The sequence below is a fragment of the Ahaetulla prasina genome, chromosome 2, assembly GCF_028640845.1.
Source record: "Ahaetulla prasina isolate Xishuangbanna chromosome 2, ASM2864084v1, whole genome shotgun sequence".
Classification (NCBI taxonomy): Eukaryota; Metazoa; Chordata; class Lepidosauria; order Squamata; family Colubridae; genus Ahaetulla; species Ahaetulla prasina.
The window spans coordinates 211179955-211203482 of NC_080540.1; the positions used below are offsets into that span (position 1 = coordinate 211179955).

At 38.5% G+C, this 23528-nt stretch overlaps 1 protein-coding gene across 3 annotated transcripts in view; it reads right to left on the reverse strand.

Moving 5' to 3' along the window:
• The window catches only part of LPAR1 (lysophosphatidic acid receptor 1), a 64524-nt gene that overhangs the window by 22473 nt on the left and 18523 nt on the right, over nucleotides 1-23528 (reverse strand). For all 3 annotated transcript variants that reach the window (XM_058173208.1, XM_058173211.1, XM_058173210.1), the window contains 2 exons: nucleotides 10090-10263; nucleotides 3088-3835 (listed from right to left, as the gene is read on the reverse strand). In XM_058173208.1, the coding sequence (XP_058029191.1) occupies nucleotides 3088-3835; nucleotides 10090-10149 (808 nt within the window). In that variant the 5' untranslated portion in view covers nucleotides 10150-10263. The remainder of the gene's footprint in view (nucleotides 1-3087; nucleotides 3836-10089; nucleotides 10264-23528) is intronic.

The window sequence follows — 23528 nt, forward strand, 5'->3', positions numbered from 1 at the left end:
TGGTAGATGGTGTGTCCTAGGGAGCCATTGGGTTTCTTGTAGACTAAGACATCTAGGAAGGGAAGTTGGTTGTTAACTTCTGTTTCCATGGTGAACTGTATTTTGGGGTGTAGGCTATTGAGGTGTGTGAGGAAGTTGTCAAGTTTTTCTTTCCCGTGTGGCCAGATTATGAAGGTGTTGTCTACGTATCTGAGCCAGAGTTTGGGTTTGTGATCAGATTTTTCTAGTGCTTGGGTTTCAAAGTGTTCCATGTAGAGGTTTGCAATGACAGGTGAGAGGGGTGATCCCATGGATGCGCCTTCTATTTGTTTGTATTTTTGTCCGTTATAGATGAAGTATGTGTTGGATAGGCAGTGGTTGGTCAGATCTAGGATGTGCTTGGGGGGGTTATATTTGTTTTGGATAACTGTCAAGGCTTCTTTGATTGGCACTTGGGTGAAGAGGGATATGACATCAAAGCTCACAAGTAGGTTGCTGGGCTGTAAGTTTTGTTTCTTTATGATATCTATGAACTGGAATTAGTTTTTTACGTGTGAGGCAATGGATTCTGCATAGGGCTGTAGTTGTTTGGTGAGAAATTTGGCTAGGTTTTGTAGAGGTGAGCCTATGGAGCTGACTATGGGTCTGAGTGGGGTTCCTTCTTTGTGTATCTTGGGGAGGCCGTAGAGCTTAGGGCATCTGGATGATTTCTCTCTGGGATTCTTTGTTGGATTTCTTTGCTGATGGGGGAGGCTTTTATTTTGGATCCAGTGGTTTTTTCTAGGTAGGTGGTGGGGTCTGTTTTTAGGGGCTTGTATGCAGGGTCTTGGAGTAGCAGTTAAAACGGAAGAAACAGCTGCAATCACACATTGCTCCCAGAAGCACGAAGCTGAAGCCTGAAGATGACGAATGAGACTTCGTCGAAACGTCGCCAAGACACTTCCAATTTTACGCGGGAGAAAACCCGAATAACCAAAGACCTACACACACACACACACACACACATATATATTAATTACACATCATAAAAACAAACTGTATAAATGAAAATGATACCTCAGAGCTAAATATGTGTTTATGTATTTGAAAAGAAACATCAACCCAATTTGAATTCAAGGCTAATGGTTGTTATCAGTGTAAGGATAGACTCAAGATCTGGTTTGGTACAGCGGTTAAAGGTACCAAGCTAGAAACCAAGAAATTCAATTCTACTTCTGTTTCGAACAAAATGCCAGCTGGGTGACTCTCCAAGGGGTCTTTGGTGCTCTCTGAGCTTAGCTGCAGATATTTCATCACCCAACTAGGTAATATCTTCAGTGCTAGCACTGATGAATAAATGAAATGTCTGCAAGAAATAACCAAGCAGAAAGCACCAAGGACCCTCTTTTCAACCCTAAACCACAAATATTCTCCTCTACCGGCATTCATTCTCCCTCAACGGTAAGAGGCAGGAGGTAGCAAGGTTAGGGAAACTCACAGAAATGTTAGGTATGACTAATACTAAACAACATACAGGAGTGCTGTCATTGGCAAAGATGCCACTGACACTGCAGGGAATCCCCTTTCCATGCTATCCTAGTAGTGTTAGACATTTGAATTAAATTATTTATTTTATTTTTTACAAGGCCTATGTCCTTATGCAATAAATAAATCTGCCCGACTCCGCATGGCTTACAGATGCTAGAACAGTAGTTAATATTAAAAACAAAACATTATTAAACAATACAACTGTAGTAAGTAAGGAGGATGACCTTGGCAGAGATATGCAAGCTCCATTGGGGCTGAAACATTTTTAGGTCCAGAATGACCAAATAACCTTCAGCTCAGACATATGCCTCATTAATTCACTGAAGTATAAGGAGGGGGAGGAACAGCACAATCAGACCGGTGAGATTCTGTTATTAGAGCCAATCCGTATAAAAGTAGTTTTAGCCTTTTGGTGGAGATGTTTTTCTGGTCTGGTCTATGTAGCGGGAGTGACAATAACAGTGTAATAAATAACATCCCAAGGATTGAGGAGCAAGCCTAACAGGGGAATGTTGTTTCAAAGAAGGAAAACAGCAACTAAAAAAAACAACTCATGGAGACCTACAAATTTCATTTCCTAAGAGTTGGGACCCAGAGCAAGCAATAGCAATAGCAATGACACTTTGACTTAGAGCAGATACCACTTCACAGGCTTTTACAGCCCTCTCTAAGCAGTTTACAGAGTCCGCATATTGCCCCCAACAATCTGGGTCCTTATTTTACCTGACCTCAGAAGGATGGAAGGCTGAGTCAACCTTGAGCTGGTGAGAATTCAACTGCCAAACTGTTGACAGCCGGTGATCAGCAGAAGAAGCCTGCAGTATTTTAACCACCGCGCCACCATAGAAGCCTTCTCTTCCAATTCTTAAAGACAAGTAGACACAACAAGGAGAAAGTCGACCTACAAATATCCAGGTCCTAAACCATAAAGGTCCCGAACCATAAAGGACTTTCAAAGTGACAATGGGCATCTTGAGTTGCAACCAGAAACAAACTGGCAATCAGTATAGGTTGCAGAGCAGAGGTGAGACATGGGTAGATTGATTAACACCTACAATTGCTTGTATCACTGCTTTGACAGCAGGATCAAGTTTCCAGGTAGTCTTCAAGAGCAATCCTATGGGGAACACAATGTAATAATCCACAATGGGGGTCATCAGTAACACTGAGCAAAATCCTCTGTTCTGGAAAGGTGGCAATTGGTGAATTTGTGCAAAGCCTTTCCTAACCACAAGCAGAACTATTTTTAACTTCCACAAATTCACACTGGGGCCTTATGTCTTACAGGACTCCCAGAGTAGAAATCAGCCGCACGCAAGGAAACATGATCACCTTCAGAACCAAAGATGGAATATTTGTGGAACTGGAGAGCTACCGGACCCAAAGCCACTTTATTTTAATGGTACAGAGCTTAAACATTTTTACGCATCATGAAAACAGACTGTATAATGCGGATGATGCTTTTTACTGATCTGTATCCTGACGGTATAAAATGAACATTAGAAGCAACACATAGCATTTCCATGAAATACAGGCTTTCTATTCTGAGGGGTGGGAGAAATCACATCTGAAGATACTTACCAAGCACAATGACGACGGTCTTTAGGAGACTCATCATGGTATCCCGGTTCCTGCGAGGCCCTGAACTATGTCTTGACATTCTCATAGTCCTTTGGCGCACGTATCCAAAGATATGAGCATACAAGACCACCATGACTACAAAGGTGACCAAATTGAAAACAGCCCAAAAGACCAAGTAAGAGTCGCTATAGAGTGGTGCCATGTTAGAACAGTGAGCGAGATCACAGATACAATTCCAACCAACGCTTGGTATAGCGCCCATGACAATGGCCACAGTCCAGATGACCACAATTACCACCACCACTCGCCGATTACTCATCCGCGTATGGAGCTGCATACGGAACACGGTGATGTGCCTCTCAATGGCAATGGCCAATAAATTGGCAACTGAAGCAGTCAGGCTGGTGTCAATGAGTCCCTGACGAAGGAGCCACGTGCTGACAGTCAATCTTCTAGTGTTGGGTCCTGTGTTAAACATCAGGTAAAAATATGCCAGCCCTGCAAAGAAGTCAGCAGCTGCTAGGTTAGCCATTAGGTAATAAATAGGAAAATGAAAACGCCGGTTGACGTAAATGGCCACCATCACTAAAAGGTTGGCTAGCATGATAAAAACGCAGACTGTAATCCCAAGTCCCATTACAAGCTTGCTCACAGTGTTCCATTCAGTTGCTAGAGTTTTCCCGCTTTGGTTATAAAAGAAGGCAATGGTTTCATTGTAGTAGCACTGAGGTTCGTTCATGCCTGCAGACTGGAAAAGAACAGAAAGCAGAATCTGAAGTTAGAATGAGAAAATACTGAAGTATCAGAGAGAGAAAAAAGCTTCTCTAGAGCAATGTTTTCCAACCTTAGCGAGTTTAAGAGGTGTTGGACTATAGCTCCCAGAATTCCTCAGTCAACTTTGGGGAATGTCTTAAACTTACATAGGCTGCTCTAGAATGTTGAGCAGTGTTATAAACAAAGGAGATTGTGATTACATTTCAAGTCTAAAATTGGGGCTGTAAAACGTTTTGTAAATGATAGTGAGGTGTTTCTGTGATGGTCATATTGGTGGAAGTAAGTTTATATAAATTAACAGATAGAAATTAAATAAAGTATGCTGACTCTGTCACTTTATTGTCATTTTATTTGAAATTTTCATTCTTTATTATTAGGATACTTCAACTAATGGACGTGGTTGCTGGAGAAAACTACCTACTGCCACTTTCATACTGTGTCATATAAAAATAACAAATTATTTGATAAAAGCCTTTAAAGCTGATATCATTTTCTGACTCGCTATATGAGCCCAGTAGATTTTCCATTTCTTACATGGTATAAAAAGAGAATATTCAGGAAATGAACTTTACAATGATACTATCTTCACTGCACTCCTCTTCCAATGTCTTTTTTTCGTGAAAGCTCTGCAAGTAGGAAGCAGGTTAATTCTTCTGCTCACTATTTTTGTCAACCTTGTGATAGCAATGGAATTTTTTGCATAGGAGAATTAGCTCTTAACCATGGAAGCTCTAGCAAGAATATTGGAATCCTTTTAAAAATCAGTATTTCAATGTTCCCAATGAGTAGATATCAGAAAGAGGACAAAAGTTTACATAAATTAACATATAGAATAGGGTCTCCTTTGCACACAATCTCTTCTATATGTAAAATGTACTGAGAATGGCTTAGGAGAGGCAGAGTATCTATTCCCATTGTACCTACTCATATTTGGTGCTCTGACAAAAGAACCCCTGAAGAGGGTGTCTCTCTCTTGCTGAATCTTTTCATAATTGTATTTATGAAGAACGACCAGTCTGAAAACTATAGAAAACAACATCTTTGTCAAAATTAGTGCTGATGGCAGGGAATATCCATATATTAGCCATCCAGCCTCTTCTGGGAACTGTGAAATTTATATATCCCCAGCTCCTCTTCCCTATACTGAAATCTTTTCTTTTGTTTTAAAATAATGTTCGCTTGTACGTTTTACATTCCTGTTAACTTGTACTTTTTACCTCCTCGTTTCATATATGTATCTCTTCTGCAAATCACTCATTATTTCCTACATTTTTTAAAATTGTGAAACAATTAATAATACAGATTGAAGCTTTATCATAATTACAATAAGGGGGGAAAAAACGACAGCTGTTATTTTTGTGTAAAAGACTGATAATGTGCTAAAATTTTAGGCTTAAAATATTATTCTTATTCTTTTTGGAAATGTGTGTTTCTCCTACCTCTGGCCACCAGAAATCAGAGAGCTACAGAGTGTATTTTGGGACAAGAAGAATACCACAGTTTCTGGTATCCATTCTGCTTCCTGCATTATATCTTCATTTCCATCCAGACTTTGCACTAACTTCCTAAAACATCAACCCTTTGCATAAATGTACAATTTAGGTGTTCATTTATTATTTCAATAACAAATAAATGAGCAAAACTATGAGAATATTATATAGTATTACAGTTCTGTTTCTTTTTGTAACCTTTCTAATAATTCCTGCTATTGTGTAATTTTTGTCTAGAGCAGTGTTTCTCAACTTCAGCAACTGTAAGATGTCTGCACTTCAACTCCCAGACTGGACAATCCATAGAGCAAAGGGAATGTGTGTTACTGTAAAAAAAGCAACAACAGGAAGTGATACAACTTATGCAAAAGGTCACAGATCTCATTGGAAGATATGATTACAAACAGCCAACTGTCCCTGTTGGAAACTATGATTAAATCCTCCACAAACCACTGGTTTAAAAAAAATGGAAGAAAATGCTGACCTTTCTTACTATTTATGCATTCTGAAATTACTACACACACACAAAATTTTTAAAAAGATAAGTTTTTAAGAAAGGGGAAAAACAGAATATGTTTTAGGGAGAGTTAAGAAAAGACAGATGAATATAGGTTATAATGCAAAGTGTGACATTCTGAAAGGGATACTTCAAACCTTTTATTCCTATAGACCAGGGGTGTCAAACCCAAGGCCTTAGGGCCGTATATGGCCCACCAGGTGCTTAGATCTGGTCCCCGGGGCTGCTCTGGAAACAGCAGTCTGTCCCATGGTGCCTCTGCCAGCAAAAACGGAGCTTGGGAGGGCTGAGTGCAGCCCTCCCAAGTTTTTTTTCCTAGCAGAGGGTTGCAGGAGGCTGTCTCAGCCCAAAATGGAGATCAGGATTGGGCTGTTCCAGCCCAAAATGGAGACCGTTTTTTCTGGCAGAGTGCTTGGGCCACCATAGGCGTCCCAACATGAGTCATGTTGAGCTGGCCATGCCCACCCTGGCCACACCCAACCTGGCTCCCCAAGGTCAAACACAAACCTGATGCGGCCCAAGATGTTATAGCATACTTGCTTGTTGGAGTTGTGTTAAACTGAATAGCCCGGTGGCATGTGTATAAACCTTACACAAGTTTGCTTATTTACTTATTTTTTTAGCCAAGAGATACAATACAGTGCAATAGTAAAGTGTACGTGCTATGTAGAAGGTTTATGGTTCAATGCCAGTAAAGAACAGTTGGAAAAACTTCTGTCTGGAACAGTGGTTCTCAACCTTTATAGTGCTGCGACCCCTTTAATACAATTCCCCACGATGTGGCGACCCCAACCGTAAAATTATTTTCATTCATAGGCCTAAGTAACTGTACTTTTGCTAATGTTATAAATCGTAATCATCGTGGTGATAGGCAGCGATCTCAGCATGCCTCAGCAGCCGCAGAAGGGGGGTAAAAACGGCAAACTGTTTTTTTTTAATTTATCGCACCTGAAGCCTTATTGGCTAGCGATCTGAACTGCTTGCGATTGCCTTGAGGACAGAGGCATTAAAGCGGAGACTCCTCCCCTATTAAGTTTATCGCGCCTGAAGCCAGATTAGGCTAGTGATTGGGAGTGATTGCAGCTGGCTTGAGAGGGAGACATCAGAGCAAAGATTTCTCTCTTTTTTAATTCATTGCGCCTGAAGCCGAATTCGGCTAGCGATTTGAAGAGCCTGCAGCTGGCTTGTGGAGTCAACCATTGGAGCGCAATTCTTCGACTCGCAAGTATACTTCCCATATTTCCGATGGTTTTAGGTGACCCCTGGCAAATTGTCATTCGACCCACAATGGGGTCGCGACCCACAGGTTGAGAACCACTGGTCTGGAATATCAGTCATCATCAATATAATGGACTAAATAGACCAATAGCCTGACTTTAATATTTAATAATCTATTTGTTAAATCATTTAAGGATCAGAATAAATAGCTACTGCAAAAGAGAAAAGAGGAATGAGCACTGGATAAAGAAAAAAATATTCAATAAATAAAGGTTCACAATTATAAAATGTAAAATTCATTAATTAATTTAGTATAGTTATAGAACTAAAGTCATTATCTCATCAAAATGCTATGTGGATGATGCATACCTCATCATGATGCAGCTTCAAAATGCAATAAACAGCTAACTAAAACAAAACATTTGGTAAATTCTCAAGATAAAACATTAATGTGTAAATACAAAGATAAGACACTTATCCCAAGAAAAAGAAAGCTTTCTGCAGAGTCAGGTTGACACTAAATAAAAGATTCAACAAAACATTTGGGACTGTTCTTGTCAGGAAGTAACAAAGATTTATTTGAAAATAGTTACACCAAATTGTGGAGAGAAATTCAATGTTTTGAAAGGCAGAAAAATTTAAAAGTGTCTTGGGTTAGCATCAATTCTGATTATTAAAATGATTACCTAAGATATTTTTAAAAAAAATTTCAAATGGTACTACTTTCAGTCCCAGAAAAACTTTTGTGAGATTGACAAAAAAATAATAATATTTATTTATTTGGAAAACAAAACAAAAACTAGCTATTAACTCAGCATTATTGTCTCAGAGGAAATAAAATATGTTTTTTATCCTTGAGATAGAGGGTTTTAGACAAGATCACTGACTGATATGGGATGTTAAGATCTTATCTTTGAAGTTTTAGTCTTTATAGTGGAAAAGTACTGAAGAGAAACCTTCAATATCAGCCTTCAATGCAAATTAAAAAGCAGAAGCATTTATTGTGTGTGCCAATGAAAGTGTTAAGAACAGGAAATCATTTGTGACCATCTTTCATTTTCAAAGTTCTATCTGACTTATTGATTCATGTGGGAATAATGAAATGGCCAGTCATAGCCATGAAGACATTCCAAGAGCCAACAATGTTTGTGGCAACAGGACAAAAGGAGCTGGACACCCAGATGTTTTTTCTTTACAATTTCAGGACAAATGGCATGATCCAAGAAGAGAGAAGTCTAGCAGTTACGTTGCATTGCATTCCCTCCTCCATTCCACCCCCCCCCTCCCTCAAGTGCACAACAACTTTGTGAAGTGGGTTTGTTTGAGAGCGGTGTCTGGCCCATAGCCACCCAGCTAATTTCAGTGTATTAAAATCTGGGTCTCTCCAGTGCCAGTCTTACTCTTTAACCACTGCAACATAGTGAAACCACACAGTGTTGAGAAGACAAGACAAAAAACAATGGGTTTAAATTACAATGGAATAGATTTCATTGGACATGATGAATAATATTCTAACAATAAAAACTATTCTACAATGCAACAGAGTCTTCTTTGTACAGGTGTGCAAACAAAGGCCACCAGTCAGGGGTGCTTCAGTTAGTCTGAGAAAGAGGTTGGATTAGCAATCTCTAAGGCACATTCCAACTCTCATGTGCAATAATTAAACTGTATTACTGTATGCGGGTAATGCATCTTTATTAGAAAATCTAGGAACCAAGAATTACATCGTTTGGTTCTAATGCATATTTTTTGTTATTCAACAAATTTAATTAGTTTTTCCATTTGTTTTTGTCACAAATAATCTTCACGTTGTAGAGTTAATGTCCTTACATGTAATGTACGAGCTACTTTTATTGTTTCAGAATATGTCAAATACACATTTTTATTAGCTCTACACTTTATCGTAAGGAGAGGCCTGACGGGACAGGGAAAGAAGTCAGGTGAGGAAAAGAATGAAGAGGATGGTATCCCAGGAAACCAGAAGAACCGAGAGTCACAACACTGCCAGCAAATTTATGGTTGCTTCCTTCAAGCATATCAATACATTCTTCATCATCTACGTGCAGATTCCTCAGGTAGTATATTAGAAAAACACTTTTAGAACATACCATCTTAAACCATCTTTGGGCCTGCTTCAGCTGGGGGAGGACGCTGAGATACAGGCAGAGTCCTGTAGACGTGTCCTTGAGAAAAAGACAGTAGTCTGTTCTCACACCAGGACAAGGAGGTTGTGTAGATTTGCCCTAAGGTTTTCCTTGCTGTGCTAGATTTTCCTTGATCATATTTACATATAAAACCACTATGTAAATAGAATACTGTGGCAATGCAAACAACGATCCCTTTAGTGACACCTCACCGAGGGCAGGCTAGGCAAAGGTATGAAAACAATTCCAGCTACCTATTGGATATAACTTATGCCTTGAACACCACTTACTCCATGTGTTGAAGTGAGAAGAAAATAAAAGACGTTTCAAATTCTACATAGTCTCAGAAGTTTCTCTAGTTGTGTTTTTGTTTGCTTTTGAAAAGATTTGAATCTCATCCAAAGCTGTCACAATTGTATCTTCAGACCTCTCTTTATTACTTCCTCATAGCAAAACATCTTAATTAAAAAAAACCAAAAACAAATAGAAGATCAGCACAATCATTTGAATGAAAGAGCCATGGCAGGCTAACTTACTGTACTGCCAGCAGTTTGATTGTGACTGGCTCAAGGTTGACTTAGCTTTTCATCCTTCTGAGGTTGGTAAAATGAGGACCGAGTTTGTTGGAGGCCATATGCTGATTCTGTAAACCACTTAGAGAGGGTTGCAAAGTACTGTGAAGCAGTATATAAGTGCTATTGCTATTAATAAGTCCTTACTAATTTACTGGCCATGCTGGCCATAAGGAAATCACGTGATTGTATAACATAAAATCTGAGATATCTAAAGTCTGACAGTTTATAGGCATCAAGGTTGTATATGAAAGGGCACAGTTAAGTTTAGAACTTTTCCAACTTACTTCAATTATTTCTGGCTGCATCATCATAAAAAAAGGTACTTCAGCTGAAGGGTCTGCCATATTTACCCAGCAAAATGAATTTTTTAAAAAGAACCTTCTGCCTTCTATGCTTCAGGTGTTAGGGATAAATTCTCGAGATTCTTGATCAGTTCTCAGTCATGCTGATAGTTATCCCTAAAAGACAGAAATAGACTTTAAAACCTTAGGAGACATTAAACACAATTTTCAATAACATAACCTTTTTAGATGAATAAGCATTTAACAAAAACCAAAATGCATAAGAATATACGCATTTTTCAATGCATTATACAAAATGTTAATATAGGAAAATACATACAGCTTTCAACCGTTTTTACATTAACAATATATTCTTTTGTTTATAAATTATATACCACAAATTGTAAACTAAAATCACGTTTCAAAAACTATTTTTAAAAATTAACTCATGGATTTGAATTTCTGCAGAATTAGGAAACGCATTCAAGCAAAAGTTTTTAAGTTGTAGGTTAGCACTGCCTCCAGAATCCTAAAAATATTTAGAAACTTTTGTGCAGGTTAAATATATATTTGTCCTTTTGCCTACTGGAAAATGTAGGGTTGCTAAATGTTCTTATCCCAAACCACAGACTGGAAGAGTGGGAAGAAACATTATAGCCCTGATCTTGCATACTCCTTCCTTCCTCAATGGTGGAAGAGATTAGACATTTCTGTCCCTCATTAGCAATAAATATTTTCCTGTTGTCTTTAAATGCAACAAACTGTTAGTTGGGGAAGCATAGTTTGCTGCATTTATATGTAATAGGAACCTATGGTTTGCCACTGATTAGAAGCAGAAGCTTTTAAACCTTTATTTCCAAGTTCAGATGAAGAGAAGGAGGGAATATGATCCTAATTCCCTTCAGATACCACTTATTTCATGATTTGAAGTGTTTTCTATCTAGATGTGCCACATACTTTCACATTATATGGTAGGTCCTCCTCGGGGGTAAAATACTCCGGTTCAAACCGGATCGCCCGATGCGGTAGCGATGGCAGCGGGTGGTTCAGAAAACTGGTAGCAAAAATCCCTGCACACACACACACACCCGCCCATGCCCAGCTGAGCTGTGTGGTCATCAGAGGTTGTTTTTTTTTTACTTTTAAAAGCATTTTTTCTTCGGCTGAAAAAATGCTTTTAAAAGTAAAAAAAAAAAGCCTCTGATGATCGTGAGGCTCAGCTGGGATTATCCGAACCCTTTAGAAGCATTTTTTCTACAGCCTCTTCGAAAAAATGCTTCTTAAGGATTCTGGCGATCCCAGCTGAGTCGCCTGATCCCTTTAGAAGCAATTTTTTAAAACAGTTTTTTCAGCTGGCTTCAGGGTAGGTCTTAGGTGTGGAAGGGGTCTGCATCTTTATTTTAAAAAAAGGCACCAAAAGGTTGTACAGGTAGTCCTCAACGTATGACCGTAATTAAGCTCAAAATTTATGTTGCTAAGTGAGACATTTGTTTTGCCTCATTTTATGATCTTTCTTGTCACAGTTGTTAAGTGAATCACTGCAGTTGATAAGTCAGGAACATGGTTGTAAACTGAATCTGGCTTCCCCATTTACTTTGCTTGATAGACGTTAGCAAAAGGTGATCACATGACCCCGGGACACTGAAACCCTCCTAAATATGAGTCAGTTGCCAAGCGTCTGAATTTTGATCACGTGACCATGGGGATGCTGCAATAGTCATGAGTGAGAAAAATGGTCATAAATCACTTTTTTCTGGTGATGTTGTAACTTCAAACATCCACTAAACAAACCGTTGTAAGTCAAGGATTACCTGTACAATTTGGTGAGAAGATTTCCTGTGCATTGAGCAGCACACTTGGCAGATTATCAATAAAACACTGATTAGTATGGCCAGCCCCAGCAGGATGAGAGAAATCCCTTCATCCTGCCCTCCATGCTGCGCAAAAGTCAAAGAAGGGCAGGCTTTTATGTCTGGAATAACTCTCCCAAGTCCTCCGTTATCACAAGGTGCCCCATAGAAAGAGGACACTGCAGATATATTTGCAAACAGGACAGCAAAAATCTTTCTTGGTATTTCTGATTGACTTCAAAGTACACTGCAAAGTGAATAAATATTTTCAGTGCAGGAAATGTTGTGGGTCGAAGCCATAATAGGCATTCTTATTTATGCCAGATGCAGAGAACAATCTCTCTTTTGTCAAATACTCTGTATGTGCCATAAACTAAAGAGATGGAAAGTGACTCCAAATGAAAACTGGGTTCTATGGACAGAATTACTCTATGGGATCCTGACAAGACAAGTAAGAACTTTAGATAAAAGTTTACTTCATTTGCATCTTTCTGGAATAAACCATAGAGATACAATATCTTAATTTGTAAGACAAATATAACATTTATATTTTCTACCCAAATTTGTAATCTCTTCTGAATTTGGATACCAAACTTACTTTCCTCTAAAGCAGGGGGGTCAAACTCGTACGAGGTATCATGATTTTTCCCCCTTCGCTAAAACGGGGGTGGGCATGGCCAGTGCATGATGCATCTGGCCCATGGGCCACGAGTTTGACACCCCTGTTCTAAAGCAAAGAAAGAGAATATGAAGTCTTAATGCTACCCCAAGTTCTGTTTCCTGTAGCCCAGTGGCGCCCGACCTTTGGGACACCAGGGATCGGTTCTGAGGAGAGAGGCTTTTTTCATGGACAGGAAGGGGGAATGGTTTTGTGTGCTACCTGCATTCTGCGGATGAGGCTTCGCTTGTTTCCGTGGATCAGTTTCTGGCATGTTGCAGACCGGTGCCGGTCTACAGACCAGGGGTTGGAGACCTATGCTGTAGCCTAAATATTTTTGTGACTCCTGAAGCTTTCTTCAACAATCTTGTAGATACTTGTCAGTGCAAAAATCCAAAAACCAATAGAGCAATTTCTCACAATGCTGAAGTGGAAAACATGTTAAAATTATAATGTAAAATTTAAAATTACCTCAAAAAGAATAAATGAAAGAATGAAAAGGAGGGAGGGAGAGAGGGCAAAAGCCAACTAATCCAGAAAAAAAAATGGAAAATCCTGCCTTGATCAGTCTCCCCAACTCCACCTGTCCATCATTTCATCCATCATCAATATCATCACCATCTAGTATCTTTAGATACTGCTTGCTATGCCAAAACATCTCAGAACAGCTTACAGTAAACACACCAATCAAATACAGTACATAAAGGAGTGTTAAACAATATCAACCATAATCAAAGAAATGCATTTAAGATGATTAGGAAAAATGGAACCAATCTTCCATTGTTCATACAGGGAAAGCCAGGATGTAAAAGGTACCTAAGAGGAAATATATCCGGCAGCTGCTGAATTTCAGGGAACAAAACATAGATACTACCACAGAGAAGACCTCTAAGCAGCTACTGGGGCAGAGAGTGATTCTTAGTACACTTGACAGAACCCTGATTAACTCACTAACTAACTAGGGCTATAAGAAGCAAAAAAAGCAAGTTGGTAGATAATCTGGTTACAAATTGTCCTGTATCATAACCAAAACCTTGACTCCTGCTCTGTAGTTAATTGGAATTGTTTCCACAGATATAACATGTGTAGGAAGAATAGAAATTTGCCTAGTTTTTATTTATGGGTATGATATCCCTTCAATTTGAGGGTCTTGTGACTTATTAACTTCTCAATAAGTAATTAGAGGCTTTGGTAAATTATGAATTAACTTTAGCAGAGTTATTAGTTATGCTTTTTCTTGCAAGACGTATCATTTCTATAGCATATTTTGGCAAGAGTTAGAGAAGTCAACCACAAACACATCGTAAGGCTGACAACAAATGTCTTCTACCTAGGCTAACTAGCAGGTTGTTGCTTTGACACTCAGCTACTGTAAGATACGTTGCAAATGAACCTGTTACTAAGGAAGGTGACTTTATATTTAGCTTAAGCAGTGGTTAGGAACGTCTGAACAAGGGTCTGGAGGTAAGCAAAGTTCATTGTGCGTACAGAAATAGAGCTGAGTGTCATCTGCATATTGTTTGCCTATTCCTAACAATCACATCTGATTGTTTCATTATAAATATAAATTTTAGATAGCACTGGGACAAAACAGGGACTCTTAGCACCCCACATCATAGATATCCATCCATAGGTGATTCAATAATACTTTATGCACTGCCCCCAACTCTCATCAGTGGCCCAGGAAAAATTCCCTTACAGCATTCAAAAACTTATCAGAAGGATCACCTAATGGGTCCTTTTCCTCATTTTCAGAAAAGAACATCAGTTAAGATATAGAAATTACATTACCAAAACAGGTAATTAAACCAAAGATTTCAAAAAGAAATCAGTGATTCCCCAATCGCTTTGTACTGATGACTCACTTCCTTTTAACACAGAGAGAACAAATTGGATTGAGAAGGTCAAAATGTCACTGCAGCTCATCTGAGAAAAAGGAAATAAGTGTTAGCAACTAGTTAGAACAGTAAATAAGGCAAACTATTATTTGCAAGAACCCAGGTGGGCACAGCTGAGTCAATTCTATGACTCGACTCATTCAATAATAGATGCTGTCAGCAATTTTACATCCAGTCAAATGATACATTATTCCTGTCTTGCTGGAAACTGACCTGGACCTTCCTATTCCCAAAATGGAAGTGTAGCCCACATATACACTAAAAATTTCTAGTGTCGTAGATAAATGAAGCAACTTGTAATTGAAAAGCAGAACAGCTCTTTTAGGTTACCGTAGTTCCAGGGTTTGGACCACATGTACGATTAGGATTTTTTTTTCTTTGAATAAAGTATATGAACACACACACACACACACACACATATATATTCTTTATTCAAAGAAAAATATATAATACCTGTGCTAGATCTAAGTGTACAAAAGAATCAAAGGAATTACAATTCTACATCTCAAAGGAATTATATTTTGAACTTCCAGATCTAAAAATCAGTGTTTAAACTTTACAGTGTCAAACCTGTATCATATTGACTTAACATATGTACAATGTATGTCAGCAATAAAGCAATGACCTTTTTCAGAGTTACCAGATTCATCTGGTGATCTACCAGGCTCAATCTGTGATGTGGATAGTGCAGTTCTACAAATATGGATACTGGGGAGTAATTAATGTACAATTAGTACTATATGTTCCAGGACTAATGAATCAATACATTTCTTATGTTTTGTTTTCCTGAAGTTGTAAATTACTTTTACAATTTGAAAAGACAACTTCAGGAAAACAAAACACTGATGTAAGCACTGAGATAATGGAAAGACTGATAATTCATTTGTTTTAATGCTCCTCTTACAAAACATCACAATGAAGCCAACTTCTGGTCAAGAGAAGCTTTATGAAGCTTCTATCCTGACTATTAAAGGCTTTCTAAATGAACTCATTGAGTGCTTGGATGTAAACATTTGTTTTTCACTTGAAATACAATTATGGAAGTTTTAAAGACAAAAGTTTTATCCTAGGGCTTGAAAGAATTGTGAAGCTGGAAAAAAATAATTTATTCCACGCTAATGCTAATACTTCTTTATAATTGACAGTGTGAGGCAGAACACATCATGTGACTATCACAGCATCTTCTAGTTCCTGCACTTGGCACAAAGAAGCAACACATCTGTGACATTTTGTAATTTTTAAAGTTTTAAAAATACATTTAGAGGCTGAATTGTTTTATTATTATTAAGGTACAGGATAGATAAATATGGACTCCACTCTTCTGGCCCTTCGGAAAGGTGTTAAAAACATGGCATCGTGGCTTTGATTGAGGCTCACAGAAGAGCATGAATCAGTGGGGCTGTTTAGCATCCTGAAAACCCTTCCCTGCCTTTTAATATATATTTTGTCTTTGCCTGCTTGCGGCAGTGTAAGAGATTTTAGGCTGATCTCTCTTTTAACTCTGCCACCAGGTTCTGCCACTCCTTCTCCTATATGATAATAAGTTAAAAGAGGGATCAACCTAGATCCCTACGTAGCCACAAGTGATCTAAGTCCAATGGTATTGATACTATTAATATTTTTATTTCTTAAATACTGTCAGTGTCACGCCAGATACTTGACATTCAAGGATATGCCTAGTATGTTTTTACATTGATAAAAATATTTCTCCCCAGATTTCACTGAAATCCAATTGTCAACATTTATGTACATAGTTATAAAGAACTTTGAACTGGCTATGGTTTTCTGCCAATTCTTTACTGATGTTTATTGATTTACTGTACTTTATAATTCTACCCAGGCAGCAAAAGAGAGCTGGATAAGGAAGTGCCTTATAGTTACCTTAAAATAAAACAAAACAAAACAAAACAAAACAAAGAAAGAAAGAAAGAAAGAAAGAAAGAACAAGACAAACTGTATTTCATTCACACAACACTAGATTTTTGTATACAGAGGTGCAAATTGAAGTCAGGTTTTCTTCAAGTGGAAATGATATCAATTATGTGGCCTTGGCTCACTGATGAAAAACAGCCCCAATAAAATAAATTTTAAAAATGGTGTAAAAGACAGACAATTGGTATGCAGTTTTCTAAACAAAAGGGTGAGTTTTTGTAGTTTTCTACATAATTTCTACACAAATTCTACATTACTGGAAACTTGGAATTATTTTTTTTATTTGCATTTATATCCCGTCCTTCTCCGGAGACTCAGGGCAGCTAACACTATGTTAGCAATAGTCTTCATTCTATTTGTATATTTATATACAAAGTCAACTTATTGCCCCCAACAATCTGGGTCCTCATTTTACCTACCTTATAAAGGATGGAAGGCTGAGTCAACCTTATCAACAGGCAGCTGCTGTTAATAACAGACTGCATTAGCAGCCTGAGCCACAGAGGCCCCATCAAATTGATGATGTCAGATGAAATCCTGTATATAATTTATGATGAATGTAATATTGATATTACTTCATGTTTACATAGGTACCATAATTCAATTAGAAAATCAAATACTATAGGAAGTACGATTATACCTCTTTAAAAGAGCTTCAATTAAGCATAATTAAAAACATTCCTGCATAGCACCTGTTCACATTTAAGCATGATTTCTGTTGATAATTCTTTTTTCCCCTCCCTATGACTAGAAAAGCATTTTACCTTAATCTTCAGTTAAATTCTGGAAAATAATGCTGGGAAATGAGTGGGAGAGTGAGCTTTGAGTGTTGTTGGCTACAAAAAGACATTATGCTAACTCCTGGGGGGAAAGTTTTTATACAAACTTGACATTTAATAATCAGACCTGGACCATAAATGACTTTCAAAAAACAATTAAGTGATTGACAGCTATTACTACTGCAATTTCCTGAAATGCTCAAGAGCTCTTTACACTAACTTCTTCAGTATCATCTTACCTCTTTCTATTTTATTAGAAAGAAAGAAAGAAATGCTGAGACAATTTTTCGGACTCTGGAAGTGTTGGAAAACAAAACAGATCAAAACCCTGAAGAGTTCTTTTGGTTTAGTAACTTTTTTCAGAATAAGTTACAACATTTTTAAGACCAAACCAAGATTTCTCCCCTTATCTCAGCGTTTGAGATTTCCCTTTTTTAAAGGTATCAATAAAGATTGAAAATGGAAGAATAAATATAATGCTAAAGTGACTGCAAACCAAATATAGCTCTTGAGATAAAATAAGAAATTAAAAAAAAACTTTTTCTAATTTGGATATAAACTGAATTTGGTAATGACCATTGGCAAAACATGAACAGGAAATTCTTTACACCTGTAAATTAAAAAAAAAAAGCAAATTCAGTATTACCTGCCCAATGCACTTTACAGACTTCTCCTTCACTAGGTTTAATGTCTTGCCTTCAGTTAAGTTAGATGGAGGGTATAACATCTTTTTTTGTAGAGTGATCATATCCCTGAGACCTGGAAGAATCTGAGACTGTGTGTTCCTTCAGTGTTCTTTATAAAGGTAAAGGTCCCCTCGCACATTTGTGCTAGTCGTTCCTGACTCTAGGGGGCGGTGCTCATCTCTGTTTCAAAGCCGAAGAGCCAGCGCTGTCCAAAGACATCTCCGTGGTGATGTGGCCGGCATGACTCAATGCCAAAGGAGCATGGAACGCTGTTACCTTCCCACCAAAGGTGGTCCCTATTTTTCTACGTGCATTTTTTATGTGCTTTCGAACTGCTAGGTTGGCAGCAGGTGGGACAAGGAACGGGAGCTCATCCCATTACGCGGCGCTAGGGATTCAAACCGCCAAACTGCTGACTTTCAATTGACAAGCTCAGTTTCTCTTACCCACTAAGCCTTTTCAGTGTCCTTTATACAGCATCTTAATTCTCTCATAATTCTGTTTGCTAATAGAAGTTCCACTTGTTCTGACGACAATCGTATGTGCTTTTTTTATTGTCAGATGGGAACTCTAAAATTTCCAAGAGGTTGTAATTTATTTTTCCTAGTTGCTATTATTCTACCCAGGGAAATACTCTAATTTAACTCCCCTGCACAAATATACAAAACCTTCTATGCTTTCTACGTTATTTTATGTTTCCTGTTAGGTCTCTTGTCGGTCATCATAACGCCTATATATACACAAACACAAATTTATACTCAGTATTTTACCAACTCAGTATGTTAGTATTTCAATATTTTACTTCACAGTACTTTTATGGTTTAGTCAGATTTAAGTATTTAAAATCCTTTAATATTTTGCTTTCTCCACTTATAATAATTTGCAGTGTTATTAATCTTTCAGATGGTGTCCATGTATATTAAATTGAAACTTGTAACTTTTTACTAAGAAGTTGAAAAAATGGTGAACAATCACCTTAATGAACATTTTTGAGACAATTTCTCATACCTTCAAATTCAGTATTCAACTGCTCAAATTCCAGGGTTGAAATTCAGCAGGTTCTGGAGAACCAGTAGTGGAAATTTTGAAGTTCGGAGAACCGGCAAATACCACCTCTGGCTGGCCCCAGAGTGGAGTGGGAATTGAGATTTTGCAATATCCTTCCCCTGGAGTGGGTGGGAATGGAGATTTTGCAGTAACTTTCCCCTGCCACACCCACCAAGCCACGCCCACAGAACTGGTAGTAAAAAAAATTGAATTTCATCACTGCCAAATTCAATTACAAAGGTTAGCTTCCAGTCCATATCTGGAACCAAATCAGGTGGGGTTAACTTTTGCATAGGATTCCACTCTTTGTACAGGTCGTCCTTGACTTACAACAGTTCATTTAGTCACCGTTCAAAGTTACAATGGCACTGAAAAAAGTAATTTTTCACTTACCACTGTTACAGTATTCCCAGAGTCACATGAGCAAAATTCAGATGCTCGGCAACTGACTCAGATTTATGACAGTTGCAGCGTCCTGGGGTCATGTGATTATCTTTTGCAACTTTCTGACAAGCAAAGTGAATGGGGAAATCAGATTTACTTAACAACCGTGTTACTAACTGTACAACCGCAGTGATTCACTTAACAACTATATCAAGAAAGGTTGTAAAATGGGGCAAAATTCACTTAACAACTGTCTCACTTAGCAACAGAAATTTTGGGCTCGGTTGTGGACATAGGTTGAGGACTATCTGTATCTTAAAATAATGTAAGGAAAAAATTCTACAGTATAACTTTACATTTACTTTATTCCAGAATATCATATTTCAAGAGGAATAGCTACGTTGCCTAGCTAGATATGTTTCCTCCCCAAATTTGCACACTATTTCTTTGTTATTAAAGTAAGCACATCTCATGGCATAGGTGAGAATTCTTAGATGTTTAGCTTCATTAAATCTAGAAGGCTTCGAGTTGCAGAAAGCTTTGACAAATAAAAAAGTACTGGGGTGAACTAATGCTTAAATTAAGATAATAGATATGCCAACTAATATTCTATTTATTTTTGTGTGTGTACCTTTGAGTCATTGTTGACTCCTGGCAATTGCCTGGACTAGTCCATGTGGTTTTCTGAGGAAAATTTTGAAAGTGGTTTGCCATTCTTAGCTATCTGGGAGTAGGCCAACTGATAAATTCTAAGAACTGCATTTAACTATAAAATTGAACGCTGTGCACTGCAATGTGCAGTCATCTTGATTTGAAAGGCAAACTGTGATTTGGATTTTGAATAGCTGTACATACAAAACCTACTAGGACTCTATTAAAGCACTTGGTACATAATCCTGGAAAAATATTTTTGGTTTAAAATATTCCTGAAAGGAGCTACACACATTTGTACGTCCTCCAAATCGCATTTAAAATCCAGGTAACTTCACAATCATATAAAATAGCTCTGTTAATCAATTATCTTCAACTTATGACATATATAGTAGGTAATTCACCAGATTGGGTTTTTATGAGGCATCATAGGAAACATACTGACACTTTCAATATGTTGAAGAAGACTTCTAAAAGACAAGCGAATGGCTCATCAAAGAAAACAAGTGAATGGCTCATCAAACAAATAAATGTCAAATTTTCATTGGCGATAACAAATGATCAGGCTGATATTCTCACAAATCATCAAGTTCAAATTACCTAAAGTTCAGACACATTATACGAAGACATAGCTCTCTAGAGTAGCCTCTAATGTTGGGAAAGATGGACGGAAAAACAAGAAGAGGATAACCAGCAGCAAGATGGATGGACTCAGGGTAGCAATGAATCCACCATTGGAAGATCTGAAAGACCAGATTAGAAACATAATGGAGCTCATCTTTGAGGTGGTTTGAGATAGATGGTTTAGAAATATGAAATATAAAGAAATCTTTGCTAGAAATCAGGACCATTTGGATGGCATCTAATAAATCAATCAAATACCTCAGACAATTATTCTTAAAGTTTTATCATCAGTGCACGTATTTTGATTAATTAAAATCCTAAAACCCGTTCGTTAAAATAAAAAAGGAGACTGAAGTAACGCCATCTGATAATGAAATTTTCTGAATTACCTTAGAGCAAATCACTTGCAAGAAACACAAAAAATGTTACTGTTTGCTGTATGATTTATTGATCCAGTCCAGAATCTTTTAGGCCCAAGAGCTCTTCAGACAAAAAGCTCGGTATAAACAACTCCTGTGTCGAGAAAATAGTGAGAACTTGAAAGGAGGTCAGCTTTATCTTTTCCAGACTGTTAGGATTAAGATTTCTGCCCCTTTGGGCACTTAATATCTAATTGTTGGGTTTGTCCTTCTTCTAGAAACACAGGGCCACTGCCTGATTTTGCTGTGGTTGAGGATTTGATTAAATGACCAATTGAAACTGGGGAAACAGCTTCATGACAAGCTGGGGCCATGATCACACAACATTACTCATTAAACAGTAAATGAGGGATGTGGAGTGCAAAGTGATACAGGCAGATTCTCAAATTGCCAGTGGACCAACAGTACTTCCTCAAACACTGCACAATTAAACTATTCAGGGCATAGAAAGCTTTTAATATGGTAAGGTATGGTATTCTTCTCTTAGTCGTACAAGCAGGAAAATATAAAATCATTGCCTACCCAGATGTCTGCCCCTTTTCATCATATTATATCCTTTTTATATATTCTATTGTTCTGTGCTGGCATTTGGCCATTTAAAACAAATCCAGGTTCATGGTAAACCATTTCACTTCTCTTCAAAGAAGGCCTTAGACCAGCTTTCTAAACATCAATCATGTAAGATGGTTTGTTCTCTGATTGTTTAGATTCTGGTAGTTCTCATTTTCTGAATAATTCCTGCCTGTTCACATTTGACACCTTTGACACCTGATCATGATTTGTGACCTTTTTGCTGATTTCTGGAAAAAGTGCCCATTGGGGAATCTGGATTTGCTTCATGATCCTAGCAACACTTAACAAGCACCATAAAAATTCTCTTAAAATTTGGGCTGACTAGATTTACAACTGCAATGATTTATGACACAAATTCTGGTTCCTATTGTGGTTCTCAGTCAAAGACTACTGTTAAGTTCGGGCAATGAAGAGGCAGGAGACGATACAAGTGACAACAGCTCTTTGGTTTATTGTGATCCCAGCAAAAGCCAACAGGCAAAAACCCCTCTTTAAATAGTATTTTGGCTGAGGCATCAGCCAATCAGCAACGTGCATTTTCCCGCCCAAATTTCCCTCCTAAAATTCAAATACATTACACTCCTCCCCTCCCAGAACACATTTTGCCATATTTACATAGTTTTTTGCATAACATTTGCATGTTATTTTTCCACGTAGTCATGCAGGTAGACAGGGCGTCTCCTAACTCTTTCTAACTCTATGCGCAATTCATTCCCTGGGAGTGAGTCGAGCTGGTCGGAGGGACTGTTTGTTCCTCCCAGCTCCTCCTCTGGGCCATCCGGCTCTGGATTATTGTCAGAGTCGTCCCTGATGTCCTCTGGAGGAGCCAGTTGGCGTCACTGGACTTCTTCAGACTCAGCTAAGTCCTCTGCTTAACAAAGCATTGAGTTAGCTGTTGGTTCAAATATTGGGTAGTCAGAGTCTGGCTGTTTGGTTTCTGGATTGTTTTGTATTCTTTTTCGTAATTGATCTATGTGGCGTCTCCACACTCGGCCATCCCCCATGTCCACTATGTATGACTTTGGGCCCGTCACTCCTACAATTGTTCCCTTTAGCCACGCTGGGCCCTCACTATAGTTATGTGCCCATACCGGGTCACCTGTTGTCATTGTTCTGGTTCTTCCCTTTGTGCTTTGGTACCCATCAGGGGAGTATGTTGGGTTTAACCGATCTAGGGGGCACCGGAGTCTTCTACCCATTAATAACTCCGATGGGCTGCGGCCGGTGGTCACACAGGGAGTTCTATGTTGGACTGCCAGGAAGGTATCAATTTTGGATTGCCAATCTCCTGGGCTAATTCTAGATAGCGCTTCCTTGGCACTGCGTACAAAACGTTCTGCAAGTCCATTCGTCGCTGGGTGGAAAAGTGCCGAGAGGAAATGTCGGATGCCCTCTTCTGCCAAGTACCCCTCAAACTGGGTGGCCGTGAACTGTGGACCATTATCGGACACTAGAGTGTCGGGCAACCTGTGTGTCACAAATAGATGCCTCAAGACTGTGATTACAGCTTCCGCTGTTGTGGTTTTCATGAGTAAAATTTCTAACCACTTCGAGTAGGCATCTACCACAATTAAGAAGGTCTGTCCATGGAACGGCCCGGCAAAAATCTATGTGGATCCTGGACCAAGGACCCTGGGGTTTCTCCCAATCCCTTATGGGGGCTGTTGGGGGTAGTGGCCTTGATTCTTGACTTGCTTGGCATTTCCCTACCCGGTCGCTAATGTCTTTATCCATTTGTGGCCACCACACGTAACTTCTCGCTAGGCTTTTCATCCTCACAATCCCCGGGTGGCCCACATGCAATAGTTGCAACACATGCCCTTGTAATTTCTCCGGAATAACCACTCTATCCCCCCATAACAGACAACCCCCTTGTACCGACAGTTCCGAACGCTTTTTTGTAAACTCTTTGAAACGATCCCCCGGTGCAGCAGGCCATCC